The sequence below is a fragment of the Biomphalaria glabrata genome, chromosome 11 (assembly GCF_947242115.1).
Source record: "Biomphalaria glabrata chromosome 11, xgBioGlab47.1, whole genome shotgun sequence".
NCBI lineage: Eukaryota > Metazoa > Mollusca > Gastropoda > Planorbidae > Biomphalaria > Biomphalaria glabrata.
Window position 1 is genome coordinate 20,126,095 of NC_074721.1, and position 16,710 is coordinate 20,142,804.

The 16,710-nt window shown below is 35.8% G+C and overlaps 1 protein-coding gene across 7 annotated transcripts in view; it reads right to left on the bottom strand.

The window, feature by feature from the left end:
• LOC106061694 (PP2C-like domain-containing protein CG9801) overlaps nucleotides 1-16,710 on the bottom strand; it is a 53,719-nt gene that overhangs the window by 35,641 nt on the left and 1,368 nt on the right. For 4 of the 7 annotated variants that reach the window (XR_008773696.1, XR_008773693.1, XM_056004247.1 and 1 more), the window contains exons 1-2: nucleotides 11,945-12,140; nucleotides 7,351-7,512 (exon numbers count right to left, since the gene is read on the bottom strand). Coding sequence is in view for 2 of the 7 variants with exons in the window: in XM_056004247.1 (XP_055860222.1) it covers nucleotides 7,351-7,376 (26 nt within the window). In the remaining 5 variants the exon portion in view is untranslated. Of the gene's footprint in view, nucleotides 1-7,350; nucleotides 7,513-11,939; nucleotides 12,141-16,710 lie in introns of those variants that run through there. The other 3 variants (XR_008773694.1, XR_008773695.1, XR_008773697.1) reach the window with 3 other exon arrangements.

The following is a 16,710-nucleotide window of genomic DNA, read 5'->3' on the forward strand; positions in this document are numbered from 1 at the left end:
TGAAGACATCTCTGGGTACTATGATACCGATGAAGACAATGAACTGCAAACTGTTGGAAGAAACGAAACAGACAGTTATAGACCAACGTCTAGAGAACTTGTTTGGCCAGTCAAGACAACCAGAAGTGGACGAATTGTTAAAGTTCCTAGTAGACAGAGCCGGCCTTAGGCCACTGCAGCCTATGCGGTGGCAGTGGGCCCCGCGCTTTCATAGGACCCGCGCTAATTCTAAGTGTACATTATTAAATTAAACCATTATAACGTATATAAAATAACAGGGTTTTCGTGACCTCCTGATTTTCCAGGGCCTCCAGGAAATCTCATGAAAGGCAAAATATACGTTAAAGTCCTGAACTTTTGTTTTGAATTTATTCAAATCTCCTGAAGAATAGAAGAAATTCAAATTTTGGGGTGCCTATAAATAAAAAGTGGCATTGCGAGCTTTCATTTGATAAAAATGTATTGCAAAAACAAAAGTAGGCCTATTTTCTAATTCAAAAAAAATAATTTTGACATTATGCTCATCCCTACCCAGACTAGGCCCCGCGCGATCCGTTTCGCATCGGGCCCCGCAAATGCTAGGGCGGCCCTGCTAGTAGATATCACTTTTAAGAACTTTAAAAGGAAGGGTATGATAATAACTTCAAAGGGAATGATGTGCTAATATTATATGATATTACGTCATTGTTTGTTGTTTATGTTTTGTGCGAAAGCAAAAGGATTAGATGGAAATAAAAGAGTTTCCATTGGATTGAGGAAAGATGAATAGAGGGGTAATAACTCGAGTGTGAAGTTTAATTCTGAAATTATAGACGCCAAACCCGAATAATGGACTATTCTAGCATTATTAAGAATAACTTTTGGATCTGTTATACTCGATTCTGTAAATTTTGATTCCAGGTTAATTAGTGTAGCCATAAAATACTCGTGAAAATAGATCTATTATTAGTAAAGGTAACAAGATACCTGGAATTCGCTGTATATCATGCAGTTTTATTCGTGGCAACAAAGTTTAAAATGTAAAACTAACTTTAAAAAAAACTTTGATCCATAAATGTTGAAAAAAAAAGACACCCGTTGACACTATTTGTCAATCAAATATATTAATTTATGTATTTACAATAAATTTCGGACACCCATTTGGGGGCCCCCACCTAGGGGGATTTTAAAATTCCCCCCCCCATCCCCCCCCCTTAGTTACGCCACTGTGTGTGGACTTATACGCCGCCAATCAGAGTAAGTATTTTTTAAAAATCATCACAAAAAAAAAGCCCCAGTAACCTTGATGCAAAACTCTGATGACGTATTTGTAGATTGGGACTTCGTACAGAATGCACACTCGTACAACAATGTTGCAATGAATTTAAGATTCAAACTTCAGGGTACGATGATTAGGGGACAGATGTGAAACGTCTACAATTAACTTGTTTGGTAAACAAAGCCAACAATTTTGTTTTTCCAAGCATCGTGCCAATCTTATGCGAAAGTCATTAAGGCGTCTTTACACCAATCAATCGATAAGATACTTTAAATAAAGGCTTGGCCTGATGTTGGAATCTTTTCAGAGTGAACTAATTGCTCATGAATATTATTATCCCTTAATAGACAGACTGTGTACGTAAAATACACTGACATATTTAGTAGAAGTGTTCAATAACTTTGAGTTAGAAAGACTTTTAGATTGACTTGTCCAACCAACTCATACGGAAGCCCAACTCAAACGCTCCTGACAGAAGCCTGAAAGGACGTGAGTAGAAACAGACCTTGACCCACTTTGGTCGATAATTGTTCTGAAATGTAACGCTACCAAAGTCGTTGACTGGAGACTTTGGTGAGTCAACATTCTTTTACATCGCACCTCAGTGCACAAGAACATTTTGTGTTTCAGTGTTTGTAAAGTTTAGGACGTTTCATTCATATTTTAAAACTGATTTTCTAGTCACACAGAAGCTATGCAACTATACAGGCAATAACACACAGAAGCTATGCAACTATACAGGCAATAATACACAGAATCCTCGATGTACACTTCACAATATTTCAAGCTTAAATACAGTAAGTTTATTTCCGCCATGAACTGTAAGACCAATGTTGTCTTTAACTCAGATTAGTTTAAAAGCTATTGAAACCTGTCAATCTATCAATGTCACTTTTCAGTAGGCATTCTTCTGGTAGCTAACCAAACAGATTAGTGACGAAATATGAGGCAACTTAATGTCAAAAGACTGTGCCCATGTCTCAGTACAAAGACCAGATGGTAAGCTGGACGTCTACTGTGCCCATGTCTCAGTACAAAGACCAGATGGTAAGCTGGACGTCTACTGTGCCCATGTCTCAGTACAAAGACCAGATGGTAAGCTGGACGTCTACTGTGCCCATGTCTCAGTACAAAGACCAGATGGTAAGCTGGATGTCTACTGTGCCCATGTCTCAGTACAAAGACCATATGTTAAGCTGGACGTCTACTGTGCCCATGTCTCAGTACAAAGACCAGATGGTAAGCTGGACGTCTACTGTGCCCATGTCTCAGTACAAAGACCAGATGGTAAGCTGGACGTCTACTGTGCCCATGTCTCAGTACAAAGACCAGATGGTAAGCTGGACGTCTACTGTGCCCATGTCTCAGTACAAAGACCAGATGGTAAGCTGGACGTCTACTGTGCCCATGTCTCAGTACAAAGACCAGATGGTAAGCTGGACGTCTACTGTGCCCATGTCTCAGTACAAAGACCAGATGGTAAGCTGGATGTCTACTGTGCCCATGTCTCAGTACAAAGACCAGATGGTAAGCTAGATGTCTACTGTGCCCATGTCTCAGTACAAAGACCAGATGGTAAGCTGGACGTCTACTGTGCCCATGTCTCAGTACAAAGACCAGATGGTAAGCTGGACGTCTACTGTGCCCATGTCTCAGTACAAAGACCAGATGGTAAGCTGGACGTCTACTGTGCCCATGTCTCAGTACAAAGACCAGATGGTAAGCTGGATGTCTACTGTGCCCATGTCTCAGTACAAAGACCAGATGGTAAGCTAGATGTCTACTGTGCCCATGTCTCAGTACAAAGACCAGATGGTAAGCTGGACGTCTACTGTGCCCATGTCTCAGTACAAAGACCAGATGGTAAGCTGGACGTCTACTGTGCCCATGTCTCAGTACAAAGACCAGATGGTAAGCTGGATGTCTACTGTGCCCATGTCTCAGTACAAAGACCAGATGGTAAGCTGGACGTCTACTGTGCCCATGTCTCAGTACAAAGACCAGATGGTAAGCTGGACGTCTACTGTGCCCATGTCTCAGTACAAAGACCAGATGGTAAGCTGGACGTCTACTGTGCCCATGTCTCAGTACAAAGACCAGATGGTAAGCTGGATGTCTACTGTGCCCATGTCTCAGTACAAAGACCAGATGGTAAGCTGGACGTCTACTGTGCCCATGTCTCAGTACAAAGACCAGATGGTAAGCTGGACGTCTACTGTGCCCATGTCTCAGTACAAAGACCAGATGGTAAGCTGGACGTCTACTGTGCCCATGTCTCAGTACAAAGACCAGATGGTAAGCTGGACGTCTACTGTGCCCATGTCTCAGTACAAAGACCAGATGGTAAGCTGGACGTCTACTGTGCCCATGTCTCAGTACAAAGACCAGATGGTAAGCTGGACGTCTACTGTGCCCATGTCTCAGTACAAAGACCAGATGGTAAGCTGGATGTCTACTGTGCCCATGTCTCAGTACAAAGACCAGATGGTAAGCTGGACGTCTACTGTGCCCATGTCTCAGTACAAAGACCAGATGGTAAGCTGGACGTCTACTGTGCCCATGTCTCAGTACAAAGACCAGATGGTAAGCTGGACGTCTACTGTGCCCATGTCTCAGTACAAAGACCAGATGGTAAGCTGGACGTCTACTGTGCCCATGTCTCAGTACAAAGACCAGATGGTAAGCTGGATGTCTACTGTGCCCATGTCTCAGTACAAAGACCAGATGGTAAGCTGGATGTCTACTGTGCTCAATGGGAATGAAATGAGGGGAGAGGAGGTGTGTGGTGCAAGGTACAAAGTACATCATGAATAAAAGGACAAGCCGTTTTTTTTCCCCCTCTGAATATCATAGCATGTGCTCTATGTCCATCACCCACTTGATAAATGATGAAAGCGAGGCGGTTGGAAGGTAAAACCAAGAGTCTTTCGGGGAGGAGGAATAATTTCTGGAGTCAAGATCAAATAGATCATTTTGGATTTGACTAAATTTATGTTGTTTTTTAGTTGTAGTTTTGTTGTTGTTTTACAGACTCAACAACTGTAAAATGTTCAAGTAACATCCAAATATATCAAAGGGAGAAATGCTTATTTATCATCGTTCCTGTTCTAGTCGTTTTTTTCCCTTATTTAAGCAAGAGTCAGACTGGTACAAAACAAAAATCATAACTTATCAAATAAGGACTACATTGAAAAAGATGGTTGGGGAGGGGGGGTCAGATTAGTGTAAGCATAGAGCTTGGGAAAGGTCATTGAAATGTTGCTTGAAGTTTGATAAATAATATAAATGGTGGGGGTCACATTAGTGTAGCTATAGAGCTTCCGAAAAGTTCATTGAAATGTTGCTTGAAGTTTGATGAATAATATAAATGGTGGGGGGTCAGATTAGTGTAGCTATAGAGCTTCCGAAAAGTTCATTGAAATGTTGCTTGAAGTTTGATGAATAATATAAATGGTGGGTTGTCTTTTTAAACCACATTGACAGAACAATATAAACCCTTTAATAATATCATTTAGGGCAAGGTCACCAAAAGCAGTAGAAGGCTTGATCACTGGCAGTACTAATGGTGATGGAAAAGAAAGTGTTTTTTTTAATTTTAATTTGGAATTGGAAGCTATAGATGTCTTAGAAAGTAAATGTTGATAGACATTCTGGTGGCTGATAAAACTTTTAAGCCTTAGAAACTGGAGAGCTCTGCTGCCCCTGCCAACACCACCTACAGAGCAGCCTGTCAGTTTTCATCATGCTCTAGAAGGGATACAGAAGACAGAAATGGAAACACGGTTCTGAATAGCCTGCTCTGGAAGCACAAGAAGCCCCCTCAGGGGCGGACTAGGTATCAAAATCGGCCCAGGCATTACCACATAAACCGGCCCACTAATGGCATGTCATATATTTTCGGTGGGGGGATTTTTACTCCACTCCGCAATTAACATATATGTATATATATTAGTGTGTGTGTATATGTAATTAATATTCATTACATTCTGATCTTTCATTCTTTCAAACATTTTTTCTACCCTAGAATACTCTCTTCCTATAATTAGAGGAAAGACAGTACTCACCGCCAAAGGGCAGCTAGGAAGTCCGGGGAAGCGCTGTGAGCTCTCCCCAGTGGGGTTTTGGGGTGAAGCCCGGAACCAAGCATTATTTCCATTATTTTAAGCTTTAAAAATGCATATTCTTAGGTATCTACAGTGCAATTAGCCTGCTACTCTTCCGCTAAAAAAACTCAAAAAACCAAATCTGCTATTCAATGGAGTCCAGCGACTGGTAGAAAATGGTAAAATGCTTTAATTTTTGTATTGGAGGGGGAAGGGAAACCACAAACCCCTTTGGCTACGCTCATGAAATTTGGAAACTGTAGTTTGCTTACGTTGGCTGCACTGGGGCAGTAAGTAAAGTTTCCCTTTGAGACAAAGAGGTCTGAGGCAAGTGATTGTTCGAAGACCCTCCCCCTCCCGGATACGCCCTTGTGTTATATTATAGTTGTAAGCCTAATTCTCTACAAAATATATAAAGTTTGATAAAGCATCGAAAACTGGATGTATGCATTCGTATGATTACATAATGTATTTTATTTATACATGTATGTAGCCTGAAAACTATAAACAATACAATAGCCGCCTAATGAGTTTGAAGCTTTTTGGTATTATTTATAGATTACAGACGTTTCTTCAAAAAATAAGATTGTTATGACCAGATGTGTGAATCTAGTCATGCATGTTGATTCTGTGACTTAAAATATGCTAAATCATAGGTTTTCCTGGCTGACTCAGGCAACCCATTCCATTAAAAGATAAGAGAAAGCAGAACGTTTAGAGAGGCACTTACTTAATGTGAAAAGCTCTTGCTTTCTCCTAGTACATTCTCAAAAACGTGATTTGTATATGAATATACCATGACCAATTATTTAAAATATAAATCTCCTTTCATTAAATATCGGATGTGACAGCACTATATAAATTATTGTAATTATTTTCATCATTAATGACTTCATACTAAGCATAGGTTTGCCATTAATTATAATAGTATAAAACTTGATTTAGATCTGGATTTATTTTTTAATTAAATAATTTTTTTTGTAAGCCTTAAGTGTAGTAGCCTATTTTGAGATCTATGTTATTAAAAATAAACAAAAAGAAAAAGAAAATAGAACTTTATACCCATATTTAGCTGTGAATAAATTGGGTGGTTAGCAGTTTTGCGGCTGTGTGTATGTGTTAAAGTTAATTTCTATTAAGTATTGTTAAAGAGCTAATTGTCGCGCCTATCCTTTTTAAATTTTTTTTTTGGTGCGTTATATCAATGTTTTCTAACTTAACCTCTCTCATCCCTCTTATGTTAAATTTCATTGGAACCATTAAAAATCGGGGGAGGGAAGGAGCAAAAAAAAATGGGAGGCCCCTGCCGACCAGCAAAATGATTAGGCCAAACACAACCTTGAAGACATCAAAGCATTCCATGCCGCTCGTACATAGCAGAAAGTACAGTCTAACGTTTTGCAAATGATAATACGTACAGTGTATTATTTTTTTTATTCTTGTTGAATTTCAAACAAAATTAATTGTAATAATAATTTTAAAAAAAAAAAAAAAAAACTAGTTCGGGCCTTTAAGTCTTGCCTCTGTCACTTTTTTAAAGTTGTCTGCATTGAAATTTTGTTTTCTTTGGTCGCGACCAGACTGGCCCATTTGGTACCGGCCCACCGGGCATTTGCCTGTTTGCCCATATAGCCAGTCCGCCCCTGAGCCCCCTGACCAAGCCTCCCCCTACAATGGATGCTGCCCAAGCTATTATTGCACAGTGCAGAATGGACCATTGACACGTTGGTTAGTACTTTACATAGTTCAGGTCAAACTTCATCTTCAGTGCCCTACCACTGGGAAGGAGAGGAAAACATGCCACACAATTTCTGAATTCTGCTTCGACTGATCTTTAAAGCCACATGCATTTGACCTGTACTCGTGACATACAGTGCATTGCACATCTCCGTAGGATTTTATGTATTAGAGCCTCTCAAGCCATTCACATGTCCTATAAAAAAAATTTAATGCTTAAAATGTGAACTAAACCAGGTCTTTAGTACTTACATTTTTTCTTCTACAGGATAATCCATTGTAAGGGCACTGTGTATAAACTGGTAATGAAACCATTAAGTCTGATGCTCAGACTTAACAATCAACATTATATTATTCTTCTTTCTCTAAAAAAAGGATGTCCAAGAAATCCAAGCAATCATATTGAGACACTGTCTGAAAACAAACAAATAAATAACTTGTGAAATATGTATTAGATTACATAAATGTTACATAAATGAGTGAGTGTGTTATATGGTGACAGTGGGAAGAGGTTAGTGGTGAATGATGCAACATAGGTGGCATTTTCGTCACTTGGTCTTAGTTAGGGGAGATGACTCTAGAACTGAGACTGAAAGGTTGTGTCATTGTAGTGAGTTAGATTTTGTTAAAAATTATTACTAAAGTCTAGTGCATTTATTTGATTTTATATTCACTTGATTTTGTTTACATTATAAATAAAGTGTTATTTAGTTTGTTCACAAAAGGAAGTTATTCAATTTATTCAAGTTTTATTAGTTAAGATACAATACGCCTACAACGGTTTAGTTGTCCACCAGCAGTTTGGTGCTACAAGTCAACGACTGGAAACAAAAATAAAAACACAATATTTCAGAGTGTATATTTGTGTTCAAATGATTCATGCATTGTTTTAGAATGATTTTTTTTATTTCAGAAAAGTAACAAACATTTCTTAAGTAAAAATAAAATCTAACAAAATGAAGACATCAAATGTATGAAACCTTGCTTGTAATTAAAGAACAGAAACAGCATTAGATAGTGGGGGTTTTTTTAGTTTGGAATTCCTATTTTTCTATATTTTTTAGACTGCAACAGGAAGTGACTATTTTCGTTTTTTAGCTCTTTCTCTCCTTACAAAGGATACCAACTACCAATATTAATTTGACCCTATTAAATTAAATTAATTTTTGGTTTTATGAATTTTAATTTGTGTTATATAAAAAGAGCATGCATTCTTCTATAATTATATACCTTATAACACATTTCAGTATCACATACCAGAAAAGTTACTGAAGTTTAATCATAAGAGGGTAGTGAAACGGAAATGAGCAAAATGGATAATCCCATCGGAATGTGGAAAATAATTAAGGAGAGAAAAAGTTAGTTCTTTATAAATAACCAAGGTAATGTCAGGCTTCTTCTTCTTCTTCTAGCCAGCTTTATTGCTGCTGAGCTGTGAGCTCTTTTGCAGACTGTGCCAAGGAAAAAAAGTGTGCTGTTTTCTTCAGTTGTTCAGCACTGCCGTACAGGGTGTTGGTTATGTTGGGCTGTAGTGGAAGTAGGGTCTGCCTAAGGTGGATTAGGGAGGGGCATTCAAAGAGGATATGGTTTACGGTTTCAGAGGGGTGGGTGCAGTGTCTGCAAAGGGGTAGTTGTGTGGAGTTTATTTTGTTCAGGTGGTAATTTAATAGTGGTGTGTGTCCTGTTCTTAGTTGGAAGATTGTAGATTGTTCTTTGCGGGGGAGGAAGTTAATACTGTCCAGTTTGTTAGGCGTAGTCATTTCTCTGTACATGGCTCTGCCTGTGTTTCCTGATGCCCATTGGTTGAGCCACTCCTCTTTGTGATTGTTGACTAACATTGACCTTAGGGTGAGGTAGTTAACAGGTCTATCTGGTTGTTCCATAGTTGAACCTGCCTTTGATAGCTTATCTGCCTTTTCATTTCCCATGATGCCAATGTGTCCAGGGATCCACTGTAGTGTAATATTGATATTTAATTTTGATATCATCTGGTGGATTATCACACTGAGTGTTGTCAACTCTCTTGGGCTGTTTGAGGTGCTGCTGTTAAGTGCTTCCAGAGTAGATTGGGAGTCTGTAAAGACAACAATATCTGATGGTGGTTGCACTCCTTCATATAATTTGTTTTCTACTGTCTGGAGTGCTATGGTAATTGCCTCAATTTCGGCTTGGAAGTTTGAGCAGTAATCACCACAGGGTGCGCTTATCTCAAAGTGTTTATTTTTAGGGAAGACCAGGAAGGCACCAAGACCAGCATTGATGGTAGCTTTGAAAGCCGATCCGTCTGTATAAATATGGATAGCTGTGTCAGGCACTTAATTAGCATAGAGACTCATCATAGTTGATAGACCTTGAATGCGACATTTAGTGACATCAAAAATAGTGGGTTGATGTTAATATTAGTTAGTTGGTGTTAGGACTTTAAGGTGACAATATCCTTTAATGATTGTGGCCTTTGCTTATTAAACTTTGTTCAAGCTATTTTACAGTCGGAACTTAATTCTTCACTATTCTTGTGATAGTATTTGTCTTTTACATCATACTCACAAAACTTAATGAGTATGCAAAAAGAAAAATAGATTGGGGCATGTAGCCATTGGAAAAGTTTTGCCTGACATTTCGAATATTGTCAAACTGCATGAAGCAAAAATTTAAAATTTCGCTTAAAATTTCATTTTTTAGAGAATTCCACAATAATAATAGTTATATTAAATATATAACTTATTTAGAATTAAACCAAAAAAAAATACTTATGTTCAATAATTTAAAAAAGAAAACTATTAAATGAGAGTAATTTTTGTGTGTAATCTCTAAGTTAATGATCTGTAAATGACAGTGTGAAAATCAACACATAAATGGTATTTCATTTAAATTTACCCTCTCACTTTTCTTTACTGGTATTTGTCCGGATGGAGGCACCGGAGGATTTTTTTAAGAGAAATTTTATGAAAAGGGGTGGTGAGTCAAAAAAGGTTGAAGACCACTGCTCTAGATACTATTCAGCCGCAACTCTTTTACTCAGGCAACTAGGTTGGTACTTTTTTAAATTTTTAAATTCCAATAAAAATGATATTTTCTGAAAACGAGACACACAAAAGAAAGGTTTAGTTCATCATCTACTATGATCTAAACTTGACGTAGATTGTATGAAAGCTTTAATCGATGAAAACGCTTGAGTGAGACTGATTCAGTCACCTAGTGCCTGCTAAGTCACCAAATAATTTCAAGTCGACAAGAGTAAGTTTACTTAATTACTTAAATTTAACAATGTAAAATCTAGCTAGATTCTAGTACATAAATCACCATATAATCTAAATTATGTAATTAATATCTATAGGTCTAGAGTCTTTGAATTTGAAGAAAGAATATGTCACTCAAATTATAAAATTTAAGATCTACAGACTAATAGAGTAATAAAAAAAATATTACTAGATAGATATCTAATAGATAGATGTAGTAATAGAGTCTAGATCTAGAATCTAGTCTAGTAGTAGTAGACCTTTGTTCTTCTTCTCCCTAGAGAATCTTATCTCATTAATTACAGACATTACTGCTATAATAACTTCAAATAATTAAGTCCTAGGCAAACTAGTCATGCATGCTAATCAGTGACATAAACTCTGCTAAATCTTTGCTTTTCCCGGATGATTCAAGCAACCCATTCCATGCTCTTGGAGTAGATATATCTAGTTCTAGAACTATAATATTATTTTAGATCTCATTATTTAGAATTGATCTTCAGACTACACTCATTACAAGATCTAGATCTATAATGTTAGACTAGAGTAACTAATCAGACCTAAGATCTATTTAATCTATATAGACTTTTCTTTTAGAGTCTTAAGATTTACTAACTTAAACTAAACTAAACCTAGACTAAGATCTAGATAAAGCTAAGTAGTTGGACTAATTTGGTAATTAATAATATTATTAATAACAACTTATTAGTCTTAGATTAGATCTAATTAGTCGAATTTATACTTCAAACATAGTACTGTTATTTACTACCATTACTAGGTAGGACTAGACTATAAGATAACTATTAGTAACGAATCTAGTACACATACTAGTAGATATAGATCTATTATTACTAGAGTAGACAGAGTGGAGTCTTTATTTAATTATTAATTCTTAAAATAAATTATAATTATAGTCATATGATATAATGAATAATACACATATAAATATAGATTATATTATTTATAGAGTCTAGATTGACTCTAGATTAGTCTAGATCTATATTCCCCTAGAGTAGGGCCCCTAGATATATCATGATGATGATCTACAATCATTAACTGACTAGGATCTAGATTTAGATCTATATACCAAGATCTACATATCATCACCATGTCCCATGTCATTATTGTTATTTAAATATATCATGATAGATCTACAGTATATAAAGACTAGATTACACAGTATAAAAAAAAAAAAGACTTCTCAGGTCTCTGTCAGTGTCCGTATGAGTATGAGATACTGAGTACTCAGATAGATTGTGATAAATCTATATAAATTTATAAAAACATAGTGTCATAGTCTACATAAATTGTCATAAATCATAAACAATTATAAATAATATAATTAATATATCAATATGGCTATGATTATGATATGACAATAATTAATCATAATAATATTAATAATAATGATAATAATTTAATATAATATTATATTAATTATAATAATTAATAATATTAATTAGATCTAGAATAGATTCTAATATTATTAATTATTTTAATTATTATTATTATTATTTATTACTAGTAACTAGATCAGTAGATCTAGTCTATAAAAATAATTATTATTATAATTATAATCATGCAACCCATGCATCCCTTTACTGTACATGTCAAAACTTAGGCTTCTCTCAATGACCTTTTTCAAGTGTTTTATATCTACTCATGTGTGAAAATAAACGATAGACTAGCCAATTCTGACTCATTCTAATGAAAATAAAGAACAAGACATTTCATTATGCTAATAATAAACTGGTGCTAAACCACAGGCAACAGATCCGATGCTGAGGCTTGTTGTTTCTGTTCACAAAAGAGCTACAATCTATTTCTACATCGATTAGTAACTACTTATGAATACTCATATGAGTATGAGGGATCATTTTGTTAATTAAATTACACTACATCTAGATATCCATGTCTAAAATATGTCTGGTTTTTTTTTTTGTTTTTTGCTTAAGTTCTAAAGGTTTTGATACATAATAGATTTTGATATAGAATCTAGATTAGATTCTAAATCTAGATATATTAATAATAAACAAGTAAAATATAAAATTAAAGTAATAATTTCCTCTTTCAGACATTCACATTGCGATCAAAAATGCTTTTAAAAAAAAGATCATATCGATAGTTGCATATTATTTGAATCAATCGACTTAGGACCTACGTCTATGGTGATCAGACGTCCCGACTTGGTCGGGACAGTCGCTCTTTGGACCGTTTGTTGCGCTTTTCTTAAAATGTCCGGGCGAGACTGCTAATGTCCCGCTTTCAAAAAAAAAAAAAAGTCAGCCAATCCGTTTATTTCTATATCTGATTTAGTGCATTGCCTTTTGATAAATAATTTCAAATTTATCGTCTTTCCTACTTTATCCTTTTCTGGCTTCTGTGTTTGAGGTTGAAGTGGTTTTATCTTCTACTTCGAGACATGCTTCCTTCTTTACTGAAACTAATGGTCGACTCTTGGTGCATTGCATCCCCCCTTGTTCTCTATTTTATGTTTTCTATTAATCATTTCAAGATTCGGCCTACAATATTTCTTGACTTGACGTTCTGTTCAAGTCAGTGACAGAGTAAAAAATGTCGGACACAAAACCAACATTGATATTCAACAGGGGCTTACAGGCAGAGTTCCCATTTAAAAAAATAAAATGGCATGAGGAATCAAAATGACAGTGGTCGAGTGCGATGTTTGAAATGTAAATAATGGTTTTCTGTCGCATATGGTGGGCGATAATTTGCCGAGTATCTCAGGGAAAATGTGCAACCAATTTGACAGCGTTATTGAATTCAGACGGATACGCATTTCTTCGGGTTCAAACTTCTCCTATGTATATCAATCAAATTGTTATTTGATGAAATTGACTATGTGGCAAAGTTCGCAAAAAAAATACTAAGAATCAATGCTCGATGGTTTGAACATTTCCTTCATTTTTAGAAGAATTCTTTAACCCTACAGAGAAATACAAAATTTGCCCTAGGGAGAAATACAAAATTTGCTCTACGGAGAAATACAAAATTTGCTCTACAGAGAAATACAAAATTTGCCCTAGGGAGAAATACAAAATTTGCTCTACGGAGAAATACAAAATTTGCTCTACAGAGAAATACAAAATTTGCCCTATGGAGAAATATAAAATTTGATCTACGGAGAAATACAAAATTTGCCCAACGAAGAAATACAAAATTTGCCCTATGGAGAAATACAAAATTTGCTCTACGGAGAAATACAAAATTTGCTCTACAGAGAAATACAAAATTTGCTCTACAGAGAAATACAAAATTTGCCCTACAGAGAAATAAAAAATTTGCTCTACAGAGAAATACTAAATTTGCTATACGGAGAAATACAAAATTTGCTCTACAGAGAAATACAAAATTTGCTTTACAGAGAAATACAAAATTTGCTTTACAGAGAAATACAAAATTTGCTCTACAGAGAAATACAAAATTTGCACTACGGAGAAATACAAAATTTGCCCTATGGAGAAATGCAAAATTTGCTCTACGGAGAAATACAAAATTTGCCCTACGGAGAAATACAAAATGCACTATTGTAATGATGTAAAGATTGTTGAAAGCACTATTGCTCGGCTTATCTGAGTAAAGGCTTTTTTTTTTAACGCAACATGACATACATGCGCCCCACTTTCTCACCCGAAATTTGTGGTCACCTTACTTATGTGGACCTTTTTTTTGGGGGGGGAACAGAAGGCTCTGCGTTTTCAAAGATTTTTTTTTAAATTGCTCGAGTCTGAATTCAAACTAGTGGTCTCGAGCCTCCACTGTGGAAGGCTGGTACATAATTATCCCTGAGCTTATACAAGTATTTTTTTAAAATAGGTTTATAGTTATCTAGGCTTATTGTCAGTTTTTAAAGCTTTAGAGGACGACCTAATTCTCTACTCAAGGCTTAATTATCAACTCTTAGCTTAGTACAATTTGTATATGCAGCAGTCAAGGTGGGCATTCTTGACACTGTCGTTGTCTGCAAACCTTAGATGTTTCATGTCAAACTGATGTTTCTGTTTGTTCGGCTTCATTGAACCTGGTTACAAATGACGCATTATGCTATTTCAAGTCCTCCTGTATCAACTTAAGTAAAACCATAGCCTCAAAAATCGTCATTATATTTTTTTCTCAACGTTCATTTTCACTATTACCTTTTCTAGCATGGATTTTAAATAGATGGCGTATTACTAATTACAAACGGGTGTGCTTTTCAATTAGTTGGGCGAATCTTCCCCATAGAAATAAAATTATCTGATTAAACTAAATGGTTGACTATTTACAAAGTAGTGACCAATTAAGCTTTTTCTTTACCAAAAAGGATTATATGTTAGCTCAAAAAATGTTATTAGAAAGGAAACTGAAAGTGCATAATTCATATGCCACTGATACCTTAAAGAACATCTCTCAATCCTTTCACTAAAACTTCAACTGTTTCTTACCATCTGCGTATATGTGACGTTTCAAAATTAAAGTTAAGAACTATTGGAGTTCGACTAAGGAACAGGCGACACTATCACATCAGGCTATTCCGTCTATTGAAAATGAATTCGTAAAGGACATTAATTAGGATGAAAATATTGATAAGCTCTCAAGTTTGAAATCCAGAAAAGAAAAAACATAGGCTAATTTGCAAAACGAAGCATTGTTAGACTATTGAAGTATTAATAAATTGTAATAAATGAAATTTTAAGGTAGAATCGGCACTCATTTCACATTTGTTTTATAATCAATTAAATTATGGTTCAACAAAAGACAAACCAACTGGTAAAGTTGGGGGCTGGGGCGTGACACCTTTAGATGACTGCACCGGGTGACACCCAACCTAGTGATGCCACTGCACTTAACTATATCATCAATCTTTTTTAAAAAACTACATGATGGTAAGGGTGGTATGCAATTGGAACTGTCGTAACAATGATCTTAATCTTAAGCACGCACGATGCCTACTGCCATCACCCTGCCTACTGCCATCACCCTGCCTACTGCCATCACCCTGCCTACTGTCATCACTTGCCGTCCTGCAGGACTAGGAAGTAATAAAGTACACTTCTGAAGGAAGGGCTGAAACAGGTAAACAAAATATCCAAAGTTCACTGTCAAAATAAAAGACACAAAAATGGATAGGCATAGATTTCAAAATATAAATAAACTTACTGGGTGTTTTTTTTTATTTGTTTATTACTCTATTTCAAAACCACCAAAAAATATTTTTATCAGAGGTTTCGCTATGGTAGGTGTCACATTGTCTTGACGTAGTGAGGTTAGCAAATGATCCCAAATAATCTCTTTCCAGAATAAATATTTCCTTTAAAGTTTTCTTTATTATTAAACATGTAGAAACTTTTTCTGTAGGCTAACTAGCTAATAACAATGTAAAAAAAAAATATTAAAATTCCACTTTGGTGTCACTCCTGATGATTGTTTCACATTGCATGGGTTAGTGACTGATTTTTTGCTTTTTTTTTTATATGTGAGATTTTAATGCCCATGCACAGCTAAAAAGGGGGGGGGGGTGAGTTTAATATCCACTACATGAGGTTTTGACGTTAAAAATTAAAAACTAAACCCCCTACAAAATTTATGATAAACCCCCTCTTCAAGCAAATTAAACACTCAAAATTCTATGAGCGTAGCCAAAGGGGTTTTGAGTTTACCCCCCCCCCCCTCTTCAGTAGGGTTTCAAGCTAAAAAATACCTATTCAATATAAAAAAAAAAGCAAATTAGGCCTACACACTCTAAAATCTATGAGCGTAGCCAAAGGAGTTTTGAGTTTAAACCCACCGCCAGTGGTGTTTGAAGCTAAAAAATACATCTTCAATTTAAAAAAAAACAAACAGCAAATTACGCGATCAAAATGCTATGAGCATTGCCAAAAGGGGTTTTGAGTTTAAACCCCACTTCAGAGGGGTTTGATGCTAAAAAAAACCATCTTCAATATAAAAAAAGCAAATTACACACCAAAAGTTTTTGAGCGTAGCCAAGCCAATTAGTGGTTTTGGGTTTAAATCCCTCTCCTACAGATGACTTTTTAAAAAAAAATTAAAACCCCTCCAGATGGTTTTGAGTTTAAAATCCCCTTCAGAGCGTTTTGAGGTGGAAAACCTCTATTTTCAATAGTATTCTAAAGCAAACTACAGTTACCAAATTCTATGACCGTAGCTACATGGGGTTTTGAATTAAAAAAAACAAAAAACTCCAGAAATTTTTTAGTTTAAAACCCCCATCAGATAATTTTGACGATAAAACTTCCCATTTCGATATAAAATCTAAAGCAAACTACAGTCACCTAATTTCAAGAGCGTATTCAAGAGAGGTTACACATTTCTACCAGTGGCGGGGCTACATTAATAAAGTGCAGTGAATAGT